The sequence below is a fragment of the Danio rerio genome, chromosome 15, assembly GCF_052040795.2.
Source record: "Danio rerio strain M-AB ecotype USA chromosome 15, GRCz13ab, whole genome shotgun sequence".
NCBI classification, from domain to species: domain Eukaryota; kingdom Metazoa; phylum Chordata; class Actinopteri; order Cypriniformes; family Danionidae; genus Danio; species Danio rerio.
The window spans coordinates 45049854-45072356 of NC_141035.1; the positions used below are offsets into that span (position 1 = coordinate 45049854).

The 22503-nt window shown below is 35.9% G+C and overlaps 1 protein-coding gene across 3 annotated transcripts in view; it reads left to right on the top strand.

The window, feature by feature from the left end:
* Positions 1-1748: 1748 nt before the first annotated feature.
* scaf4b (SR-related CTD-associated factor 4b) overlaps positions 1749-22503 on the top strand; it is a 61697-nt gene continuing 40942 nt past the window's right edge. For 2 of the 3 annotated variants that reach the window (NM_001386228.1, NM_001386229.1), the window contains exons 1-13: positions 1749-1953; positions 2599-2682; positions 11131-11175; positions 11273-11434; positions 11515-11644; positions 12720-12931; positions 13055-13150; positions 13638-13723; positions 13807-13870; positions 15947-16234; positions 17182-17252; positions 18907-19139; positions 20929-21029. In NM_001386228.1, coding sequence (NP_001373157.1) covers positions 1918-1953; positions 2599-2682; positions 11131-11175; positions 11273-11434; positions 11515-11644; positions 12720-12931; positions 13055-13150; positions 13638-13723; positions 13807-13870; positions 15947-16234; positions 17182-17252; positions 18907-19139; positions 20929-21029 — 1608 coding nt within the window. In that variant the 5' untranslated portion in view covers positions 1749-1917. The remainder of the gene's footprint in view (positions 1954-2598; positions 2683-11130; positions 11176-11272; positions 11435-11514; positions 11645-12719; positions 12932-13054; positions 13151-13637; positions 13724-13806; positions 13871-15946; positions 16235-17181; positions 17253-18906; positions 19140-20928; positions 21030-22503) is intronic. The other variant, XM_087282956.1, reaches the window with a different exon arrangement.

Here is a 22503-nt window from a genome sequence, read left to right on the forward strand (position 1 = left end):
AAAATATATATTTTTGCCGTGTCTTTCTAACTCGTTTAAGTTTGTATTAACTTTTTAAAAATGTTATTATGATAATAAAAATGAATAATGATGATAGTCATTCAAATATGTGTATGTCATGGTATAATTGTGTTTCGTACAGTGAGTGACAGACAGCAAATAAGGAAATAAAGGTATATTTATAGTTTGAAATTCATATTGGTAGGTAAACTAGAGAAAAATAGAGGATTAACCAACAAACAAATACATAATGTCAAATGATAAATAATATAATTACAATTTAGTAATGCACTGAATTATTGAAGGACGATTCCTTAGATTTACTACATTTTCTTTTAAGGTAAATGTTTTAAACAGTTTATTTCGGCTGAATCTAAACAAACAAATTAAGTTGAACATTCATTCATTCATTCATCATTCATCTTCTGCCGCTTTTCCGTGGCCTGGTCGCGGGGGCAGCAGTCTTAGGAGAGAACCCCAGACTTCCCTATCCCCAGACACTTCCTCCAGCTCCTCAGGGGGGATCCCGAGGCGTTCCCAGGCCAGCAGAGAGACATAGTCCCTCCAGCGTGTCCTGGGTCTTCCCCGAGGCTGCCTCCCGGTGGGAAATGCCTGGAACACCTCTCTAGGTAGGCGTCCAGGAGGCATCCGAAAAAGTTGCCCGAGCCACCTCAGCTGACTTCTCTCGATGTGGAGGAGCAGCGGCTCTACTCCGAGCTCCTCACCCTATCCATAAGAGTGCGTCCTGCCACCATTCGAAGGAAACTCATTTCGGCCGCTTGTATGCAAGATCTTGTCCTTTCGGTCATGATCCAAAGCTCATGACCATAGGTGAGAGTAGGAACGTAGACTGACCGGTAAATTGAGAGCTTTGCCTTTCGGCTCGGCTCCTTCTTCACCACAACGGACCGGTACATTGACCGCATTACTGCTGCCGCTGTACCAATCCGCCTGTCAATCTCACGTTCCATCCTTCCCTCACTCGTGAATAAAACCCCGAGATACTTAAACTCCTCCACCTGAGGTAAGGACTTTCCTCCAACCTGGAGATGGCAAACCACTTTTTTTCCGGTGGAGCACCATGGCCTCGGACTTGGAGGTGCTGATCCAACAAAAATTATTTTGTGGAAACCATGATGCGTTGTGTTTCATTTTTTTCAGTTGGATGAATAGAAATTTTCCAATCTTTTTTTATATTAAAAATGTTTGTACTATTAATTTTGATCACTTGAATGCATTATTGCTGAAAAAAGATTGAAGTTTAATTCAGCAACAAAAGGTTTTAATAACAGCAATACATTATTTTGGCTATATTAAGATTTAAGTGGATCAGATATATTAAATCAGTCATAAAAAATTAAAAATAAAATAATAATAATATAAAATAAAATTATAAAATAAAGTAATAAAATAAAGTAAAATAAAAACAAGTAATTATTAAAGAAAATAATAAGATAAAAAGAAAATAATAAAAATTAATGAAATAAAAAGAAGATAATAAAAGAAAAGACAAAAATTAAAAGAAAGTAAAGAAAATAATAAAAGAAAATATAATAATACAACAAAATAATAAAATAATTAAAAGAAAATAATAAAAAAAGAAAAAAATAATAGAAAAGAATAAAATAATAAAATAAAATAATAAAATGAAACCAAATCAAATATAAAATAAAATTATGTTAAATAAAATAAAATAAAATTTAATTTAATTTAATTAAAAAATAAGTCTCTGCAGTTGTTATCCAGTCCGGTGGTGGCGCTCTTCCCCCACAGGCTTGTGGACTCAGCGTTTGTGGAAGGTTGTGTGGTGGATCCCTGAGCATAATCTCACGCGGCCTCGTCGCGAAAATCGATTGTACACATGTTTATTCGGATCCAGGAAATTACATCTAAAGACATATCAAATTAATAACAGCCATGGACATGGAAGCGGTGAACGCCTTTAACGGGGAGGTGAGAATTTGCGTTTTATTTGTCGTTTACCCGTTAGCATTGACCCAGCGCGCGCGATTAGCCGTTTCAAAACATTCCTCGTTTCGTGCTTTTTGTTTGTTACTCGACATTTTCAGACGTTGTTTTTTAGTTTAGACTCCTAAATTCAAACGAAACCCTAAATATCATCAAGCTGAGGTGATATGAGCATATTTAAAGTTTGTTTGTTTAGTGACCTTCCACCGGTCACACTACGGTTAGTTAAAATTCAATTCACCGGTAGCATTAGCTTTGTATGTTGTATACAGATGCTAAACAGTCGATACATTTTGCTTTATAGTGATTAATGTCGTTCGTACTGTTTGTATTTTTTAATATAGTAGAAACGAGTGTCGAGAGAATTACAGTGGCGCCCCCTATTGAATCAGTTACTAATTAACCTCGTTGATGATTTGATCAAGTGTTATAAACTGTTGTACATTTTAATTCTGCTTTTTAAAAGTTTGTGATGAGGCTTTATTACTTGCCATTTGTGTATTTCTAAGCTCTTCCTTTTGCCTTTGAGATTGCCAGTTACGAAGCTGATAGTTTTGGTTTTCTGTTGAGTTGTTTTGGTGTTGGTGCAGTCAGGATATGACGTTTTCCCTCTTGTTTTATCCTCTGTAGATGTCGTCCATGATGGACATGACTCCCCCGATCTCTCGAGCCAAAATGATGTCTGTTACCAAAGCAGGAATCAAAGCTATCAGGGTAAGTCAAGGCAGAAATATAGTTGTGTGTGAGATTTGGGCAAGGTCATCAATCAATTAATAAGGATGGCTTTTGTTTTAGCTATTTAAAGTCTGGTATGATTTTATTGTATACAGAGATATGTTAAATGTTTTTTTTACATTTGGTTTTTGTTTTACATGCATCATATACTGAACTGAAGGGTTAGTTCACTCAAAAAGGAAAATTATTGCTTGATTATCTCAATCGAAATGGTTCCTAGGAGTATATATGCTTGTCACAATATCTATTTTTGTTATAGAATATATTGCACTAAAATTTATTGCGATAAACAATATTATTGTCATTTTAAGACCATTTGATGCCACTCATTATATAATGCCAGAATGAAATTATAATATCATCACAATGCAAGTACACTTTTCTAAAGAACAAATCCTATTTTATTCTTAATATATAATTTAATTATAGTTATTTTAACCATTTAATTATGAGGCGTTGGAATCAGAATGTGAAAACGCAAATCATAAATAATAAACGTTAACAAAAAAAGTGCAAGGTAAAGAGTAACAGGCTGCAATATCTGCTGCCACATGTATTTTCAGCTGTCAGACACCCACATGAAAATATACTACTGTAATTTATAGCAAATACTATAGGGTTTTTAATCATACTGACACCTCCAATAGATACAGATGTTGCACAAACAGCTAAAATGTTGCTTGAAATGTTTATGTATGAGCGATATATGTTCATGTGTTGTGCGATGAGTGACAGGCCTAGGTGTATGTGATTTGTTGAGTGTGGTGTGGCTAAACTCCACTTATCCAATATGTGTCCTTATGTCTGAAATATTCAGAAGTCACTGTAGTTAGCATGAGATTCACACTTTTTTTATAAAGAAAGAAAAAAATATACAGATAAATATATAAATGGATATAGATATATAACATTAATGCTAGAGCTGCACAATTCTGGCTAAAATGAGAATCATGTTTTTTTTTGCCTAAAATAAAGATCACGATATTCTCACTATACTGTAGAGATAAAATAATGGTTAATATGAGTGGGCTATTATTGTTGTTCTCAAACATATGGTAAACAGCAATAGGCTTTGTGTAGCTGTACTGTTGGTTAAAATGCTAAATGTTGTATAGACTTGGAATGGTGGACTTGAACAGACTTTAGATTTGTCCTGGTCATAAATGCTGATGATAATTCTGATGTTGAATTATTGTGTTTGAGAATTATGCTTACAATCTGTCATTTTCTGCTTAAAATTTGTTACTGACGTGATTTTCGTGAATACAGAAGACTGGGTGGGTATTTTTGCATTTTGCCGGGTTTTGGATAATTTTTAGGCTGGAATCAGTCAGCTACATCTGGCAACACTGTGTGCGCTTTCGGTTTCATTTTCACTGCTAAGACCGGTTCACTTCCCGCGCAGCTCCCAAACGATCACTCTGTGCCACAAACTGAATGTTATTTACAACTTTATTACCTATTAATCACAGCATATGCAGGTTCTGTTCACTAATGTAGACCTTATTCAGAGGCCCTCCCTGTGGTAACAGCTGACAGTCAGCTCACGTCACGTCTGATTTTGCAGTCACAAATACATTACTTGTAGACAGAAATTACAATTTTGGGGTGAATTTTTTCTTATAAATACAGCATGTGACTCTTTCAACACTATTTGGAGGTGTCCACGTTACTGAACAATTGAACGATTGCTTCTCTCCTGAACTTGAAAATATGATTGACAGATTTGTAGAAATGCTGGATTAAGATCGTCTAGGGCACAGGTGTCAAACTCAGTTCCAAAAGGGCTGCAGCTCTGCACAGTTTAGTTCCAACAATAATTAAACACACCTGATCAAACTAATTGAGTCCTTCAGGCTTGTTTGAAACCTACAGGGAAGTGTGTTGGAGCAGGGTTGGAACTAAACTGTGCAGGGCTTCGGCCCTCCAGGAATTGAGTTTGATTCGAGAATGCAATCTTTTTATGATTTATTGTGCAGCTTTAATTAATGCACATTAGTAACTCGCCAGTAATTTTTTACTGCATGTCCCTGTAAAAAAACATTGTAAATATTTTTTATCGCCGCTGGTTCTTATTGAAAATGAATGACTTTGCCTATTTTGAGGCGCTCGGCACTTTCGGTGTGAACGGACAGTTAGATAATGGATAGCGCTCGCTGGAAAAGTGATCATTTTTAAATGAACTTACTCTTTAGGGACACTTTAGATCTGGGGTCACCAATCTTGGTCCTGGAGAGCTGGTGTCCCTGCAAAGTTTAGCTCCAACTTACCTCAACACACCTGCCTAGATGTTTCAAGTATACCTAGTAAGCGCTTGATTAGCTTGTTTAGGTGTGTTTGATTAGGGTTAGAGCAGGACACTGGCCTTCTTGGAAACGTTTGGTGATCCCTGCTTTAGATAATTGGGAAAGTAATTATGGTAAATGTATTCATGGATGAATTCAATTATGATTTGTTTTTATTTCTGACTTTGTTTGGGTCAAAAGGATGCTTTTTTATTTTTATTAACGATTGGAAAAATCAAGTGTTTTTTGAGTGGCTGTTTTTAATATTAGCTCTTTCTGATTTATTAAATTGTGAATTGCATGTGAATCAAATCTACATGCTTTGAAGTAACATGTATTTCTTCAGTAGTGTTGAAATATGTTATTTTTCTTTTTGAAAGTTGTCATTTTTCTTAATTACCAGTAGTAACATCAGTGGAATGAATGAAATTAACATATTTTATAACTTGCGGGTGTTAGTGTAATCTAATTATAATGGAAACAATCTAAAAAGAACAAAAATCTTTTTCTAAACTTTAACTTTCCTATGAAAAATGTGATTTTAGTATTATTTTTTGGTCATAATTCATCTTAAGGTACAATTCTCGCTATTAACAAACCATTAACTATGACTTGCCTCAATTAACTCCTTATTTGCTGCTTGGTTTTTAGGGTCGTTGGGTTTAGCTGGTATTGGGTAGGATTAGGGATGTAGAATAAGATCATGCAGAATATGTTATTTATAGATCTGAACGATACATTTCATGTGATTGCCATTAGGGTTGTAACAATATACCGGTATGACGGTTTACCACGATTTGAACGTGCACGATTATCATACCATGAACAATTGCATATCAACGGTTTTAACCCTTAAAGACCGAGACAGCCGCCCGCGGCTAAAAATAAGTATTGCTCTTAAATGTTTAATAACTTTTGATCCGCTGATCTGATTCATACAATTCAAAGATTGGCATAAAGAAGAGAATCTCAGCTTTCCAGTGCTGTATCACATAACATTCGCGGATTTCAGAGGCTCCGGAATCAGTGCGGTTACGTCATCAACATTTGACAACGCTGATTTAACAAAGAAACGCTCGTCACTGTGTCTCCGGACAAACCAGACATGATACATTGATGCATTGTCCCTCCTCCATGCCCAGATTGGTTCAAACTCGCTATATCACAACCAATAAGCATAGGTTTCGCTTTTGTTTGTGGACCAAGCTTTTTGAACAACACGGAATGAGAGATAGGCATACATTTATGCGCGGCTAAATAAAACGCAAAAAAAAAGTTTTTCATGAAATAATTCTCATACTAAGTACTTTTGCATGCACAGCAGCACAGAAACATGACAAAACAGTGACACAGCAAAGACGAACTGCTGCTCTTGCTGTATTCAAAAGACGCAAATGAAGGTGCAGCTGTTTGTCTGCATTGCAGACAACCATATCCAAATCCATATCGATAGACAACCATATCCATGCTGGCACATAGAACCTAAGGATGGTCCATATTGAATCTAGTTTCGTTATGTAACTATTTATAGTATAGTAAATATTTATATCTATTTTTTACTGAGGATTTGCACCATGTTTATTTGGACTTTATTTGGACTTTGACACATTATTTATTATTTTCTTATTTTTATTTGTTCATTGTAAGTGGTGTTGTTTATAGTAACTAAAAATATATTATTTGGAAAGTCAAATTTGCTTCACTGTTCTATTATTTTGTAACATTTGTAACATACCGTATACCGCGAAACCGTCAAACCGTGGTATTGTTTTAGACGATTATCATACCGTGAAAAATTCATACCGTTACAACCCTAGTTGCCATGTGCATTTGTCTGTAAGGACTCTGTAATCAGCTGTGAATCTCCAGCATGAATGTTGAGCAGGAGCACTGTTTGCTATACAGTCATAGTTCTCTACCAAACTACGCAAAATATTGCAACCGATATTGTCATACTAAAGTCAAATTAATCATTATGTGGTATTGATAGCCACTTGCATAGCTTCTCTGTAAACTATGGCCCTTTGTAATAAATGTTGATAATGTTAATCCTGAAAGCATGTGCAAATGCTATATATAATGATATTTTTACACTTCATAGCTTCAGTCGAGTGTGTGAATTAAGAACTTGAAATGTGTCTTCTGACACAGAATATAGCATGCAAAATATTTCATGATAGCATATTGTTTAGCTCAATGTTCCCCAACCTTTTTATCACTGCGGACTGGTCAATGCTTGACAATTTTATCACAGCCTTGGGCGGATAGTTTGGGTGGATAGATTGCTAGGCAACCTTTAGTTCAACCGTTTATTTATTTTTTTTAAAGGATGACAAGCTGACAAAACATTGCTGCAACTCTGATACAACTTTAATTTATGGAGAAAATGAAAAAGCACTGCAGTGTTTGTCTGAAATAATTAGTGTACTGAAACGTGTATATTCCATACAAAATATGAAGCTGATCAGTCATATACACATTACACACATTTCGGTAATAATGGCAGACTCAGGCAAACACAGAACACCCAAACACTGCAGTGCTTATTCATTCTCTTCATAAATACTAACTAGTATCTGAACCGCAGCAATGGTTTGTTCGTTTGTCATCCTCTAAGAAAACGGTTAATAGACGCCAGAGGAGATCGAGCATAAAGCAAATTGAAAATAGTAAAGGAAACCAAATCCATGCGCTTTTAGACGTAACATGAACGGACTCCGGTTGGGTTTCACCACCTCAAGTCAGAATAACAATAGTATAGTAGAAGTAAAAATATTGTAAATAAAAAAGGAATGATGTCGCCTGAGTGGCTTTTTGGTTTCTTTTCTTTTGCATTCCTGATACTAGCTACCCATCTGAAAGATTATTTAGCATAGGGTGATGTAGTCATTCAACTTCACAATTTAAAACGTTGCAGTGTTTATTTGAATAATGATGGTTGGTTCCTTTACTTGAAAACTCATTTGATATCATAATATTTTTTGTTAATAGAGTTTGTGATTCACTGTGTGATTATTATAGACCTTACAGATGTTGACCAAACTTAAAGTTTGCTTTGATTAATCAGTGTTTTCACTTTATCATTGAACTTTGCAGAAGTTTATTTATTCAGTTTTAGTCTCTTTAGCACTTTTGTTTATTTTATTATAAGACATAAGAGATGAGATATTTTTGTTTATATTATTCTTATGACTGTTTAAACTATTTGCCTTTCGTAATGATGGTAAACTAAAATAAAGTGGTTAAAGAAAAATCCTAATATACCAAACTGATTGTAAATAAATATTCAGTTATCAATACTGAATGATATTAAACATTATATTGTGATCAATTTTTTCCTGTATCGCCCAGCCCTAAATAGGAGATTCTTCTTTATCAACAAAATTCTGCCTGTAAGTGTCTTAGGCCAGGGCCATTCAATTAGTTTGTCATGGGGCCGGTTCATGAAAAGCATCCCAAACGAAGGGCCGGAGAGGTATGACTTGTTATATGAATGATAACACAACAGCATAGGCTATGGGAGCCCATATGCTGTATTTTTGCTCCTTAAGACACCCAAGTGGGCTTTTTCTACATTAAAATGTTAATATTTTGTATTTTGAAACTACATAACATCACTGCATTGTACTATAGGCTTTTTTTAATTTAATTTTTTTTTTTTTTTACAAACATTCAAATGTTGTATTTCAGAGCACAACAAAATAGTATATTGCTGAAGTTGGCTTCTACATTGACACATTCAGATGTAATGTTTTGAACTGCATAACAATTAGAGATGCAACAATTACAGATTTTGGTTGTACAATTATAGTCTGAAGAATAATGATGGTTTCACAATTATCACGTCTGATGTAAATTTAAGCTTTATTTTAGGTAAGTAGCTCTTTAGATTAACTGTTGTTGCCATCTGTGCTCATACATACATAATCATTTTAATAATAACTCTTCTAACATATCTTTTGTTTACATTGCACTGAAAGGCACACACAACTCTCACCATGAGATGTTTTCTACTGCATGCGCCCGGAAAGCCGCTTGTGTGCCTATATTGTCATATATGTTTACATTAGAAATAACAAACTTGCAAGCTGAAAAGACGTGATATGGGAGCAGCCGCTGCTATAGCGGATCCGGTGTGCGTGCGTATTAGCCTCAGTGTACATACTTTGAACTTTAAACTAGTGCACAGTTGGCTTGGCAACTTGGCATAACTTAGTTTAATTGCAGCAGTTTCGTTTCGTTCTGTACAGCAGAAATGCAGCTTAGAGAAGCCTTTACGATTAATTAACTGTGATGAAATAAAGCGCAGTTAATAGTGAAATCGGCTAATTGTTGCATCCCTAATAACGATATCGGTGCATTGTACAAAAGACCTTTTCTACAAACATATCCAAATGTACCTGCGCCGCTCGCTTACGGTGACTCACGCTCTGTGCAGCCTCTAGCGTGAGAATCTAATTTTCAATTGATTAGCCCTGTCTTAGGTCATGTTCACGTGTACGCGGGAATTTTTATAAACAGTTGTCCCCTCTTTTGTTTAAAAAAGAATCTCTGTCCACGTGGAAATGCCAAAACGCATTATTCATGTTCAGGACACACTTAACCAACAAACGAAGATAAAAAAATTTTTATGTTGCGTTCACACCACATGAGGAATTAAGTATTTGCATGAGTAAATTGAATACAGGTCAATGCAAACGTGAGAACAGAGGCATATTACTGTCCCACAGTGCGAAAGAGACGGAATACGCAATGCTTTAATGCAAATGTGTGGATTTTTTTCTAATTTATGTATTCCATGTTTAAAGTTAACCCAGCCATATTGGCCAGTCAGAAAAGAGAGAATAGTGTGCACGCTGACATCATGAGATGAACACTTTGTAGTTTCCACATGACCACACTCTACCAGGATTTTCGGAAAGTTCCAGTTTTTGTCACCCCGCACTCATGTGGACAAACAGCAAAGCCATAATAAAGGACAGGGCATTAGATATAGAAAATATGGCAGCGGCCTAAAGTAACATCATATCCTATAATATAACAAAAGTATTTTACATTTACATTTATTCATTTAGCAGACGCTTTTATACAAAGCGACTTACAAATTAGGACAAGGAAGCAATTTACACAACTATAAGAGCAACAATAAATAAGTGCTTTTTTTTGTAATACAGAGAGGCAATTGCAGATTAGGATGAAAGTGGAGACTAAATAGTTGAGTTTTTAGTTGTTTCTTGAAGACAGTGAGTGACTCTGCCGTTCTGATGCAGTTAGGGAGTTCATTCCACCAACTGGGCAGATTGAACGCGAGAGTTCGGGAAAGTGATTTCTTCCCTCTTTGGGATGGAACCACGAGGCGACGTTCATTCACTGAACACAAGTTTCTGGAGGGCACATAAATCTGCAGAAGTAAGAACAGATACGAAGGAGCAAAGCCAGAAGTCGCTTTGTAAGCAAACATCAGAGCTCTAAATTTGATGCGAGCAGCAACTGGCAGCCAGTGCAAACGGGTGAGCAGCGGAGTGACATGTACTTTTTTAGGTAGACCACTCGTGCTGCTGCATTCTAAAGCAGCTGAAGAGGTTTGATAGAGTTAGCTGGAAGCCCGGCTAGTAGAGAGTTGCAATAGTCCAGTCTGGAGAGAACAAGAGCTTGAACAAGGAGCTGAGCTTTGCAAGATAGAGCAGTTCTAGAAATGTGGTCAGAGAAGTTTAGTTGGTCATCAATCGTTACTCCAAGGCTTTTCACTGTTTTGGATGCAGTAATGTTTGCCCCATCCATCTGGATTGAAAAGTTATGATGTAGAGTCGGGTTGGCAGAAACTTCAAGCATTTCCATATTTCTGACCCTTAACAATACTTTATACATTTTCAAGTGCAAAATGACCCAAACATGATATTTTTATTATTTTTTTATGTGTCTGTTGTGGTCCAAACAAACCAGAATGTAAAGTGTTAATCTCTTTGTGTGTTGTCTGCTTATTGATTTTGACAATTGATCCTGAAAGTTCCTATTGACTTTTTTGTCCTCCAAAGCTGTTATCTCTTAGTAATGGTGCTTTTGCCTCTGACTGTATAAATACATTTGTTTGTATTTTAAGTACTTTGACTAATTTTTGCATCTGTGTGTTTTGTCTTGTTAGCTGTATAAGCATGTTGTTCAAATTGTGGAGAAGTTCATCAAGAGGGTATGTAATAAACTATATATGTACAACAGCTTATCTTATACTAAAAATCTCAGTTATGAGAAGATAAAGACTAAATTGCTGTCGTTTTCCCCTTCAGTGTAAACCAGATCTTAAGGTTCCAGGTCTCTACGTGGTCGACTCCATTATCAGACAGTCCCGTCATCAGTTTGGCGCAGACAAAGATTTGTTTGGTCCGAGGTTTCTGAAAAACTTCACTGTAACTTTTCAGAATCTTTTCGAGTGTCCAGAAGATGACAAGGTACTGAATAACGGCATCCTGATTGTACAGTGAAATGTTTGTTTGTGGAGGTCTCATGGGTTTTGTTTGTTGAACTGTAGGGGAAGATTTTGCGTGTATTGAATCTGTGGCAGAAGAATGAAGTGTTCGGCCTGGAGATCATTCAGCCGCTGGTCGACATGGCAACAGCTCCAGTCCTGCCTGTTTTAGAAAATGGAACTACAGTCACAGGTAGATGAGTCAAATCAATGCCTTTCAGCAATTTGGTTTATACATGTTTTTTAAATTCGGCTTTGCTTTAAAGTTACTGTATCGGGCATTATGAACCTTTAGATTTACACTACCAGTCAAAGATATGGGTAAAGGAAGATTTTTCAACTGTGTTAAGTTTTTGTAAAAATTAATTGTATTAATTTAAGAAGAAATTCTATGCATAGATATAATATCGGTAATATTGTAAATTATCTTTGCAAATTGAAATGTGTTTTTTTTCATTTGTGTATATTTTAAATGGTAAGTTATTCTTCTGGTTTCAATCTTGAAGGTTTTGTTGCATCAGTTAAGTAATCGTTTAATATCCATACTTCTGCTTTATATATATTTTCATTGATGCATTAAAAATAGTAAAAAAAAAGTTTTGATATTTTATGGGAGGAAATTTGTGATCATGCAAGTTGGTCTTTAGTTAATAGACTTAACATTCTAATATTTGACCTAGAATAAAACATATAATTTACATGCAATGTATTTTTGGCAGTTCCTACAAAAAAATGTACCCGTTGAAGAAGGATTTGTGGTCCAAAGTCACTTATTGTTCTGCTTTTTGGCCACTGTTTGACATTCATACAAATCCATAAGTTAATGTAACTTGTCAAATTCTTGCAGCCTGTAGTTCACTGATCATAACTCGTGCTTAGGGCTAGACAGAATCAGCAAACATTTTTTGCAGAGAATTTTGTAAAAAAATAATTAATCTTTTATTTAATATTTAGAATGCAAATCCATCTAAATCCACTTATTTGGTAAACAAAGCAAGTTTCTCATAATATCTCTACTAAAAGACAAAAAAATATTACTTTACAAACTGTATTGTAAATAAATAAAAGGAACACTTTCATAGTAGTCAATAGTATTACAGTTTAATGTTAAAACTGGATAAATATAAATTTGCTGAAGTAAATAAATAGACTCAATGATGGGCCAAAAATTGGTGGAAGTCTGCAGATTTCTGCTTGCGCAGATGGTCCTAGTCATTCTTCGCCTTGATCTATGTTGTTAAACTGCACATTTTTTTTTTTTTTAATAGCATCTCCAGCCATACCAGTAGAAGTACCAGTGCCGGTTCTAGTTCCAGTTCCAGCACCGGGTCCAGCACCAGTTCCGGTTCCAGTTCCGATTCTCGAGCCGGCCCCAGCTCTGGCACCAGCTGTTGTGACTGCAGCACCTCCGCCCACCCTTCAGACCCCAGTGCCTCTCGCTGCAGTCGCGCAGCTCCTCCAGGGCACAGGGGGTGTAGAGGTAAAAGACATACATCACTGCATTCAGTATTGGTAATAAGTTAATTCGTTTATTTGTGTATGTGTAAACTTTCAGTGTATGTTATATTTATATAAGATATTTATGCTGAGATGTTTGCTTCAGTTGCAGCAGCTGCTCCAAACTCTCCAGCAGGCTGGAGGGGCGGGGCCTCCTCAGCCCAAAGCCCCGCCCACTGAGAAGAAACCATCATTAGCAAAGGTAAACCCTCAGAACAGGCCAGTTTGATGCTTCGCAATCATTTTGACATTACATCTTAAAGGGGGGGGGGCATGGTGGCTCAGTTAGCACTGTTGCCTCTTAGCAAGAAGGTAGCTGGTTCGAGCTCCAGCTGGGTCAGTTGGCATTTCTGTGTGGAGTTTGCAAATTCTCCCTGTGTTGGTGTGGGTTTGATCCGAGTGTTCCAGTTTTCCCCACAGTCCAAAGACATGCGCTATAGGTGAATTGGCCGTAGTGTATGTGTGTGTATAGATGTTTCTTAGAGCTGGGTTGCAGCTGGAAGGGCATCCACTGTTTAAACCATGCTAGATAATTTGCTGGTTCATTCCGCTGTGGCAACTCATATGGATGAATAGAAATAATTAGAGTGGAGTATGGAAAAGATCACATCTCACAGTCTGTAAGCTACAATATTGAGCTGTTAATTCACTGTCTGTAACATTCTTTGTTTCTGCTTTGACTTTGACAGTCACTGCTGGATCGATTTGATTATGATGATGAACCCGAACCTGTTGAGGAAAAGCCTGAACCTGCTCCTGCTGCTCCCATTACCATGTAGGACATAGTAATAATTCCTTTTTCACATACAGTAAAATATTATTTTACAGTACTGATTTTATCTTGTCGTTTCATTTCAGAAATCTCCCTACAGAATTACAACAAGCTTTGCAAGCTCATCTTCTGAGTCAGATCGTTAACCAGGTATTCACTGTTTACTGCATTAATGTGCATAAATGTTTACTACATTTGCTATAATGTTGCCAGACAAAGTTTTTATTAAAAAAATTATTAAAGGACATTGTTAAAAAAGTTTCTTCTAGAAATAATAGTAAAATATTATCATATATATTGTCACATAAATTCATAAATTGAGAGATTTTTATATAAGTGATATTGTTGCTGTTTTATATATTTTTTAAAATACGTATTTTATATTTTAACTAATTTTAAAAATATATATTTGCATGATTTAAAAGGACCTGTTTTGCCACAAATTAAACCACTGTTGGTGACAGCATTAAATCATAAAGAGTAAAGCCTGTTTCACACCGCAAGCGTGTGCAGAGCGTGTTTTTTTCAGCATCCATGTTAACGGATTAGAGCTTTTATACTGCATGCAGAAGCAGGCGTGAGCGTAGTTTTTGTGCTGGGTCTGTTTCTGCTGCACTGCTTATGCCAGGGGTGTCCAAACTTGGTCCTGGAGGGCCAGTGTCCTAGAGAGTTTAGCTCCAACTTGCTTCAACACCCCTTCCAGGAAGTTTCTAGTATATCTAGTAAGAGCTTGATTTGCTGATTCAGGTGGGTTTGATTAGGGTTGGAGCTAAACTCTCCAGGACACCGGCCCTCCAGGACCAAGGCTGTTTCTCAATTCCAAGAACGCAGAGAACGGACTTGCGTTCTTGTGGGGAACGGTCTTACCAGGTGTCCTCGAAAGAACGAATTCAGGAGACCATGAGGGCAGGGAACGCGTCCTTTGAGAAATGAGATGCCGCGTTCTTCCTGATGGTCACATGACCTTCACGCGTTCAAATATATACTTTGCATAAAAACATTATCAATATACTCTGAACAATATAAATAAAAATTATTTTAATACAAATTAAATATTTCAGAAAACAAACACCCTTAATGTGTTTATTCCTTTATTAAGATGTCCATAGTAATGTTTTCTTTCACCATTTAATTTAGGGAAACTCCTGAGATAAATAAGCTAAATGAACTCCGAACTTTAGAAATAAATCTAGATAAAATGCTGCGCTTCCCACCTCCAGTTGCAATGACTTCTAGGACTTTCTGAGCGAATTTGGTGCTTAAGTCTGCATATGTGCGTCCTCGATATCAAGAACACATCTGGGAAGTTCTACGCGTCCTCTGTTCTTGTGGTCTTGAGTATTGGAACTGAACTTGGGCAGCTGATGATGACGTTACAAGAGAACACAAGGGCGCAAGACCGCTGAAGAACGCATATTGAGAAACTGACTATGTTTGGTCACCCCTGGCTTACGCTCAATTAAAGTGACAGTGCATTGATAATGATCAAAACACATTGAATGACAGTAAAAAGGAGCAGTTTTACCCAATAATTGCATCAATAACATCCACTGATTTTTATATATTCAATCAAATGAACTTTTAACGATTAAAAATGGCAACACATATTTATTTGCGCCCGAACTACAAAACCAAATTTAAAACAATTTTAGTATTAGTTCTGCTTAAGTTGCTCACTAGTTTGATCATGTATAAATATCATTATAACTATATTGTATAAATATTATTATAACTAGGCCTACATCATGCTGTCAATTAAAAACAAAATGACATGATATCACAGGCCATTGTCTTCTAACCGATTGCACCTTAAAATACATGAAAGACACTTCTGAGAGTGTGAGAAGAATACTTTAGGATCTTTAGCCTATAATTTGTAAAATAAAGACTTGCAGGTTAAGAAAACAGCTTAAGAGGAAGTTGAGTACAGGGCCTTGGTGCAGATGAAAAGTAAAAAAAAATGTGTATTTTTAGAAATAGATAGGCAGCTAGATAGATTAGACAGAGATAGATTGATCTGTGCAGCAGGTGCCAATGAGCTGCGGACACCGTGCGTGCAAAAGGTAAACCCCCGTGCACTGCTTCTGCTTTCCATATGCGCTGCTCACGCTCTGCTCTCACTTGCAGTGTGAAAGAGGCATAACATCTAACAGAAGACCATCAACATCTAAAAAAAAAAGTATGTCAGAAATAATGTATGAAATCATGGTGTTTTATTATGTCTAGACGCAGATGCAGGCTCAGATGCCGCCGCAGGTTCAGATGGTGCCTCAGGTTCAGATTCCGCCACAGGCTCAGATGCCGCCACAAATTCAGATGCCGCCACAGGCTCAGATGCCGCCACAGATTCAGATGCCACCACAGGTTCAGATGCAACCACAGATGCAGGTGCCGTTTCAGGGTGAAATGGCATCTCAGGAGTTCCCAGCAATGGTTCAGACCCAACAGATACCAGAGAACACTCAAGTCTATGAGGAGAGCATGGAAACATCCAGTACTACCAATCAGCCACAGGTACAGTGCATCATGTCTACAGATATTCACATCTCACAACTCAAAACGTCATCAATGGCTTGTAAATAGACGAGTTCAACCAAAAATAAAAACATCCCTCATATTGAAGTGGTTGTAAACTTTTACATATTTCTTTCTTCTGTTGAACACAAATCAAGATGATCTGACGAATGTTGGAAAAAAGCAGCCATTGACATCAGTAGTAAGAACTAATAATACAATGCAAGTCGATGGATGTTTTTTCTCCATCATTCTTCATTTTATCTTGTTGTGTTCAACAGAAGAATAAAACTTATACAGGTGTTCTGTCCATTTGTCCTACCTTATCAGATTGTCCTACTTCCCATAAAAAAAAAGTAAGTAGCACATTTAGATTACGTGCTACCCATCAGATTTTGCTACCAGTGTAAATTTAATGTGGAGTTGTTTGACATGAAGCTCTAATATTGCACTAACCTACCTAATTCCTAACTCCAACCTCAGAACCATTCTGATGGGTAGGATGAAATGTCAGGACACCAGTTTGGAAAAAGTTAAGAAATTTTCAGTTTTGCATGAACTAACCCTTCAAACATGACGTTGAACGCTTCTTTACTTAAGGTTGAACATCCTTCAACTTGCAGTGCCTGTTAAAAAAAGATGTGCATCAACATAGACTCTTTCCATGTCTCTTACGTCACCTTCAACATACTCAGTACTGTCTGGTTTTATTATTTTTTTATCTGATTTTGGATGTTTCCATGTCCTCTTTATCAGAATTGAAAACGATTAAAGCACCAGTCATTATTTGAATAAAATTTTAGATCTGGTCGATTCATTTCAATTGGCATGGCAAAATGTGGCTTTTTGAATTTTTTGTTTGGACTGGGCTGCAAGTCTGATTATAAACTACTTATTTGAGTCCATGAAGCTTAAAAAAATGATATGGTGTTTTTGACTCATCACAGGCTGTAGCTGAAACCGAACGCTCAGCCCATGATGGGAGAGAGAAAAGACGCAGCAGACGAACAAGATCAAGGTATGTTTAATGAACTTGAAATGTCTTAATTAAGGGTTGGATGACATAAGAAATAAAGTTTCAGGAAAATTACGATTTCTTTGTGTTGGTTTCACTATTCTGTACATTGTCGGAGCTTTACAACCAAACTAAAAAAAAAGGTTATGCAAGGAGCTAACACATCAAACAAAAAATAGGGGTAGAACAATTCTTTTGTTACTTTTTCAGTGACAAAAATAAAACACAGCAAAGATTCGCATTTCAAATTTATGTAATATACAAATGAATCAAACAGTGGTTTATTTTTTAGGTGCAGTAGGTGTATTGAACAGTAGCATTTAAGAAATTGAATCAAGGAATCGCTGAATAATTCAAATAAAAAAATGAACACTTAACTCTTAACGCGTATAACACCGATGTGATCAGTAAATTGATTTTAATAGGCTAAACCTTTTTTATTTTAAATTTTCTAATGTTTGTTATTTATTCTATCATTGGAAGCTAATTTCCTCCCCACATTTGTAACAGTTGTCTGGTGTATCCCAAATTTCTATATCACAATGTTGTCAGGTATAGTTTAATCACTTGCTTTTCTGACACAAGTAGCCTACTCTAACATGCAGTAAGCAGATCTCATTTCTAATTTAAATATGTAAATCAAGTTCATATATCTAAAATACAAGTTAATGTTTAGCTTTCAGATATAAACAAATTAGTCATATCTTCATGCATCATATATTTCAACATTTTTCAGAAAGAGTTTATATATTAATATGATGACATAGCTTATGTTCATAAGTACAAGGAACAGTTCCAGGTTTTGATGAATAGGTTGTTTTTTGTAAATACTCTACATTTGAGTACAGCTGTTTCATTTTTATGTTTTAAGAACAGTACCATTTTAATTAACTTTTAAAAGCACATTTTAATTTAAACATTGACATTTTATATATTTTTTTACCTGTAAGCACAGTACAGTGTTAATGTTCAAACTATTTATAATGGTATAATGCATTATATGGCTGACAATAATAAATATTCATAATAATAGTCTGCAGTATGCAGATTATTAATAATAATAATAGTATGCATAATCTGCCATGTTTTTGATACTGGTCATCATGATGGAACTTGGAGAGACAATTATTTTCTGAGGTGGTACTTGGTGAAAAAAAAAAGTTTGAGAACCACTGTACTACATCAATTCCAACAAGTGCATTAATGGAAAGTTGAAGTACTGACTAAATTTTAACGCATTTAAATTGTTGTTTTGGCCCTTTTAAGAGGACTCAGCCAAAGTCCATCATCATTAGTGCTGGAGTATTATTATTATTATTATTACTTCCAGAACTGTCTTGAGCATGTGTCTCATGCCTCCAAAAACCACAGTGCGTTCAATGTGTTCATCTTTTGAGGCATAAACATTTATTATATTTGAAAATAGGCTCACTGTGGCTTCTTTTTATTTATTTGCAAATGTTTCACACAATATTCCAGATTTGTGCATAAATTTAATTCACATCTTTGCCTTAAACATGGCTACTGTAGCACAATACAACAACAATCTTTAAAAGCAGATCATGGAGACATTTTAACTGGCGCTGTTCAGAAATCATCATATCACACACCCCTACTTAATAAAAAGCTTAATTTCGAGTGCTGCATCTCTTTCCAGGTCTCCACATAGACAGTCGTCATCATCATCACGCTCACGAAGATCCCGGTCCGGTTCACGTTCCCGCCGAGAGCGCTCCAGGTATCATCGCACACGCTCTCGATCCAGAGAACGCAGAGGACGCTCTCCACGACCCCGATCTGAGGAGAGGAGAGATCGGGACAAAGAGCGAGAGCGGGAAAAGGAGCGGAGACAAAAAGCAGAGCCGTCTGTCAAAAAGGAAACACTCAGTGGTGAGAATACAAACTGATTTTATAGTAGTTATATCAGTGGGTTTCAAACTGTGGTACGTGTACCACTAGTGGTACGTGGGCTTACTTCTAGTGGTATGCGGAGGAATCACTGAGTAATGAAAGAAAAAAAGGAATAAAGTTTTAATCATTTGATGCATATGATAACACTACTGGTATCAGCATTGGCTGTTCTCTAAAGGCTACAATTAAAGCGATGTGCTTGAAATGTTTACTTTAGTGCATCACGTCATCAGCTGCTCAATCCTATTGGCGCAGAATTAGAGAAAGAGGTGTGTGGTGCTTGCAGAGCAGATAAGCGCTAGAGCAGTGGTCCCCAACCCTCGGGCCACAGATCGGCACCGGTCTATAGATCCATTGCTACCAGGCCACACAAAAAAGCATTTATTATTTCAGTTGTATTTATTATCTGAGTCTGAATGATCATTTATGTAGAAAAATCTTTTATTTTGAAAAATGACCTTATTCTATTGATACATCTCGGTCACTTGAGTGCCAAAATTTAACCCACAGGCTAGCAAAATGAGTTAGAACTGCAGCACAACGTGCTTGTGTGTTCCAGGCGTACACATTTGAAAACATCTTAACTTTACAGAATGCCGCACCGCGAGTCACATGACAAACCGACTGATCAGATTCATATTTTGTATAGAATATAATTTCGTTAGACTAATTATCTCAGACAAACACAGAACACCCAAACACTGCAGTGCTTTTTAAATTTCTCCATAACTAACATAGCAGCAATGTTTTGTCAGCTTGACATCCTCTGAGAAAAAACTATCTACATACAAGTTAATGTTTGGATTTCAAAAAGTTTCACAAATATGTCATATGTACATGCAATATATATTTCAAAATCAAAAACAGTATAAATATGAATATGACTCTGCCTCGTTTTCGAACTGTGCAGTGCTGTAGCTGCTTAATTTGGCCAATTAAGCTACTTAATTTCAATACTGGTCATTATGGTGGTACTTGGAGAGACAATTTGTCAAATTTTTGAGGTGGTACATGGTGAAAAAAGTTTGAGAACCACTGAGTTAGATGATGATGTGATCGTATGCAACATCCCTTATTTATTCTCTTAGTTAAGGAGAAATCCCTACTTAAGTAGGCCTATTATACTTAGAGGGTAAATGTGCTTTATGCAATGACAAAGTTATATAAAGCTTGAAGCATCAGAATCGGTACTCGTTACTGGCTGATTGCCATGACAAGAAATCGGTACTCGATATCGGCTGTAAAAATTCTGATCGGAGCATCCCTAGTTCTCTCACTAGCAGTGAAATAGCAACTTCTGGTTCTGCTGTACTTTCAGTGTCAGTGAAAGACTGTCCCAGCAAACGCTCAAGCAGTGAGTTGTACACAGTTGTCTACTTTTTAGGTAGTTTGAGCATTTTAATTACTTGCAGTCGCCTGCCTCGCCATAATATTCTATCATAGTGCATTTGAGATAGATGATCGCAATAGCGGTTATGATTTATTACTGAACCGGTATCGAATTGTACACATTTACATTGTGGTGCATTGAAGAAACAATTAATTTGACCACCCCTTGGTTGTTGCTTTATAAATGTCCTGAATTGTGGGCTGACCAGTAGTTTTTGATGTGAAGGGTGCATTTCTGCTGAAGATACTTTTGCCCTAGTAAACCTTAAAACCAGTTATCGTCCCATGTCTAAACCTAGATGTCTAGAATGGATCATAAATATTTGTTTTGCAGTTTTGATATGTTCAGGAGTGTTTTGGTTTGTTTTGTTTGTTGTAGTGTGCACTACTACATTATGGATCGGACAGCTGGACAAAAAGACTCAACGGCAGGACATCACGAGTCTGATGGAGGAGTTTGGACAGATTGAATCCATCAATGTATGTACATATCAATGAATTACTTGTCAAATCAGAAATGGAATACTCTTTTATAGCAAAGGCATAATAAATTGATTGATCACTGTTACAATAAATTTGTAATATAATATCTAAATAATAAAACAGAAAATTTGTTTAATTCTGTTATTTTGAGCTTTCTTTGAAAGTATGAAGCACATATGTAGTGTTTTCTTCAACGATATGAAGCAGTGCATGTCTTAATGTTGTTATTATAATAATATTAGTAGTAGTAATAGTAATAATTAAGCTTTTTTTATCCACCAAATTGGCTTACTACAATAATATCTGAACGATTATGTGATAATGGGGCTAAATATTCAGCTTTGCATTGCAAGAATGAATTAAATTTGACAATATATTCAGATAGAAAACAATTATTTTAAAATGAAATACCATTTCACAATAATATAGACATGACTCAGGGTGTCTACTGGGTCTTAAATGTCCTAATGTCTTAAAAAAAAAATATGGTTTAAAAAGTCTGAAACAGGTCTAAACACTGGCTATCTTCAATTATAGCTGCTTCATCGGAATCAACATCCATTCAATGGCCAACAATACGTCTCAATATAACCTTTTTTTAAATAAATAAGTGTTTTATTGCTAAGTGATACAATTAGCATCAGCTGTTAGACATTTTTACTGCTAAATCCCCAAATTAAAGACCTAATCAGGAAATGAAAACTATAAACAGTTCCTCATGATAATACCGGGCCATGAGAAAAAGTCTTTAACTCTGCATAAGTCTAAAATGTCATTCTTAATGGTCTGAAAAGGGTCTTAAGTTCTTAATTTACCTAAAATATGGTGTTGTAGGTCTTAAATCATTTTAAACAGGTCTTAATTTTGTTATGTCCAAGTAAAGCTACTTAATCAGAACCAACATCCTTCCGATGACTAACAATACATCTCACCATAACCTTTTTTTAATAAATAATAGTTTTTTTTATTGCAAAGTGATACAATTTTTACATTTTTTTGCAGCAAAATCCCCAAATTAAAGGACCTGATTAGGGAAAGAAAGTTAAAAACAATTTCTCATGATAATACCAGGCATTTAGAAAACATTTTTAACCCTGAATAAGTTTAAAATTTTATTCTTAATATTGTTGAAAGGGTCTTAAAGTCCTAAATTTGACTTGATGAAACCTGCAGAAACCCTGTAACTGTATTTATGATACCATGTTTAAAATTATTATATTTTACAAAACATACATTTTGAACAAGAGCTTATACAGCATTTACACAGTGGCATTATGAGTTGCTTTTTAAGGTATCAATAACATGTTCACAGGGCAACGGTTGCGAAGTATGAAACAATTATATACTGTTATATGTAATTATATATGGTTTTGGCTAACAATTAATCCACATAACATTTAGAGGTGGCCGTACCAGAATGAAAAGTGTCATTGCATATAATACTTCAATATGTCTTTTATGAGATTTTAAG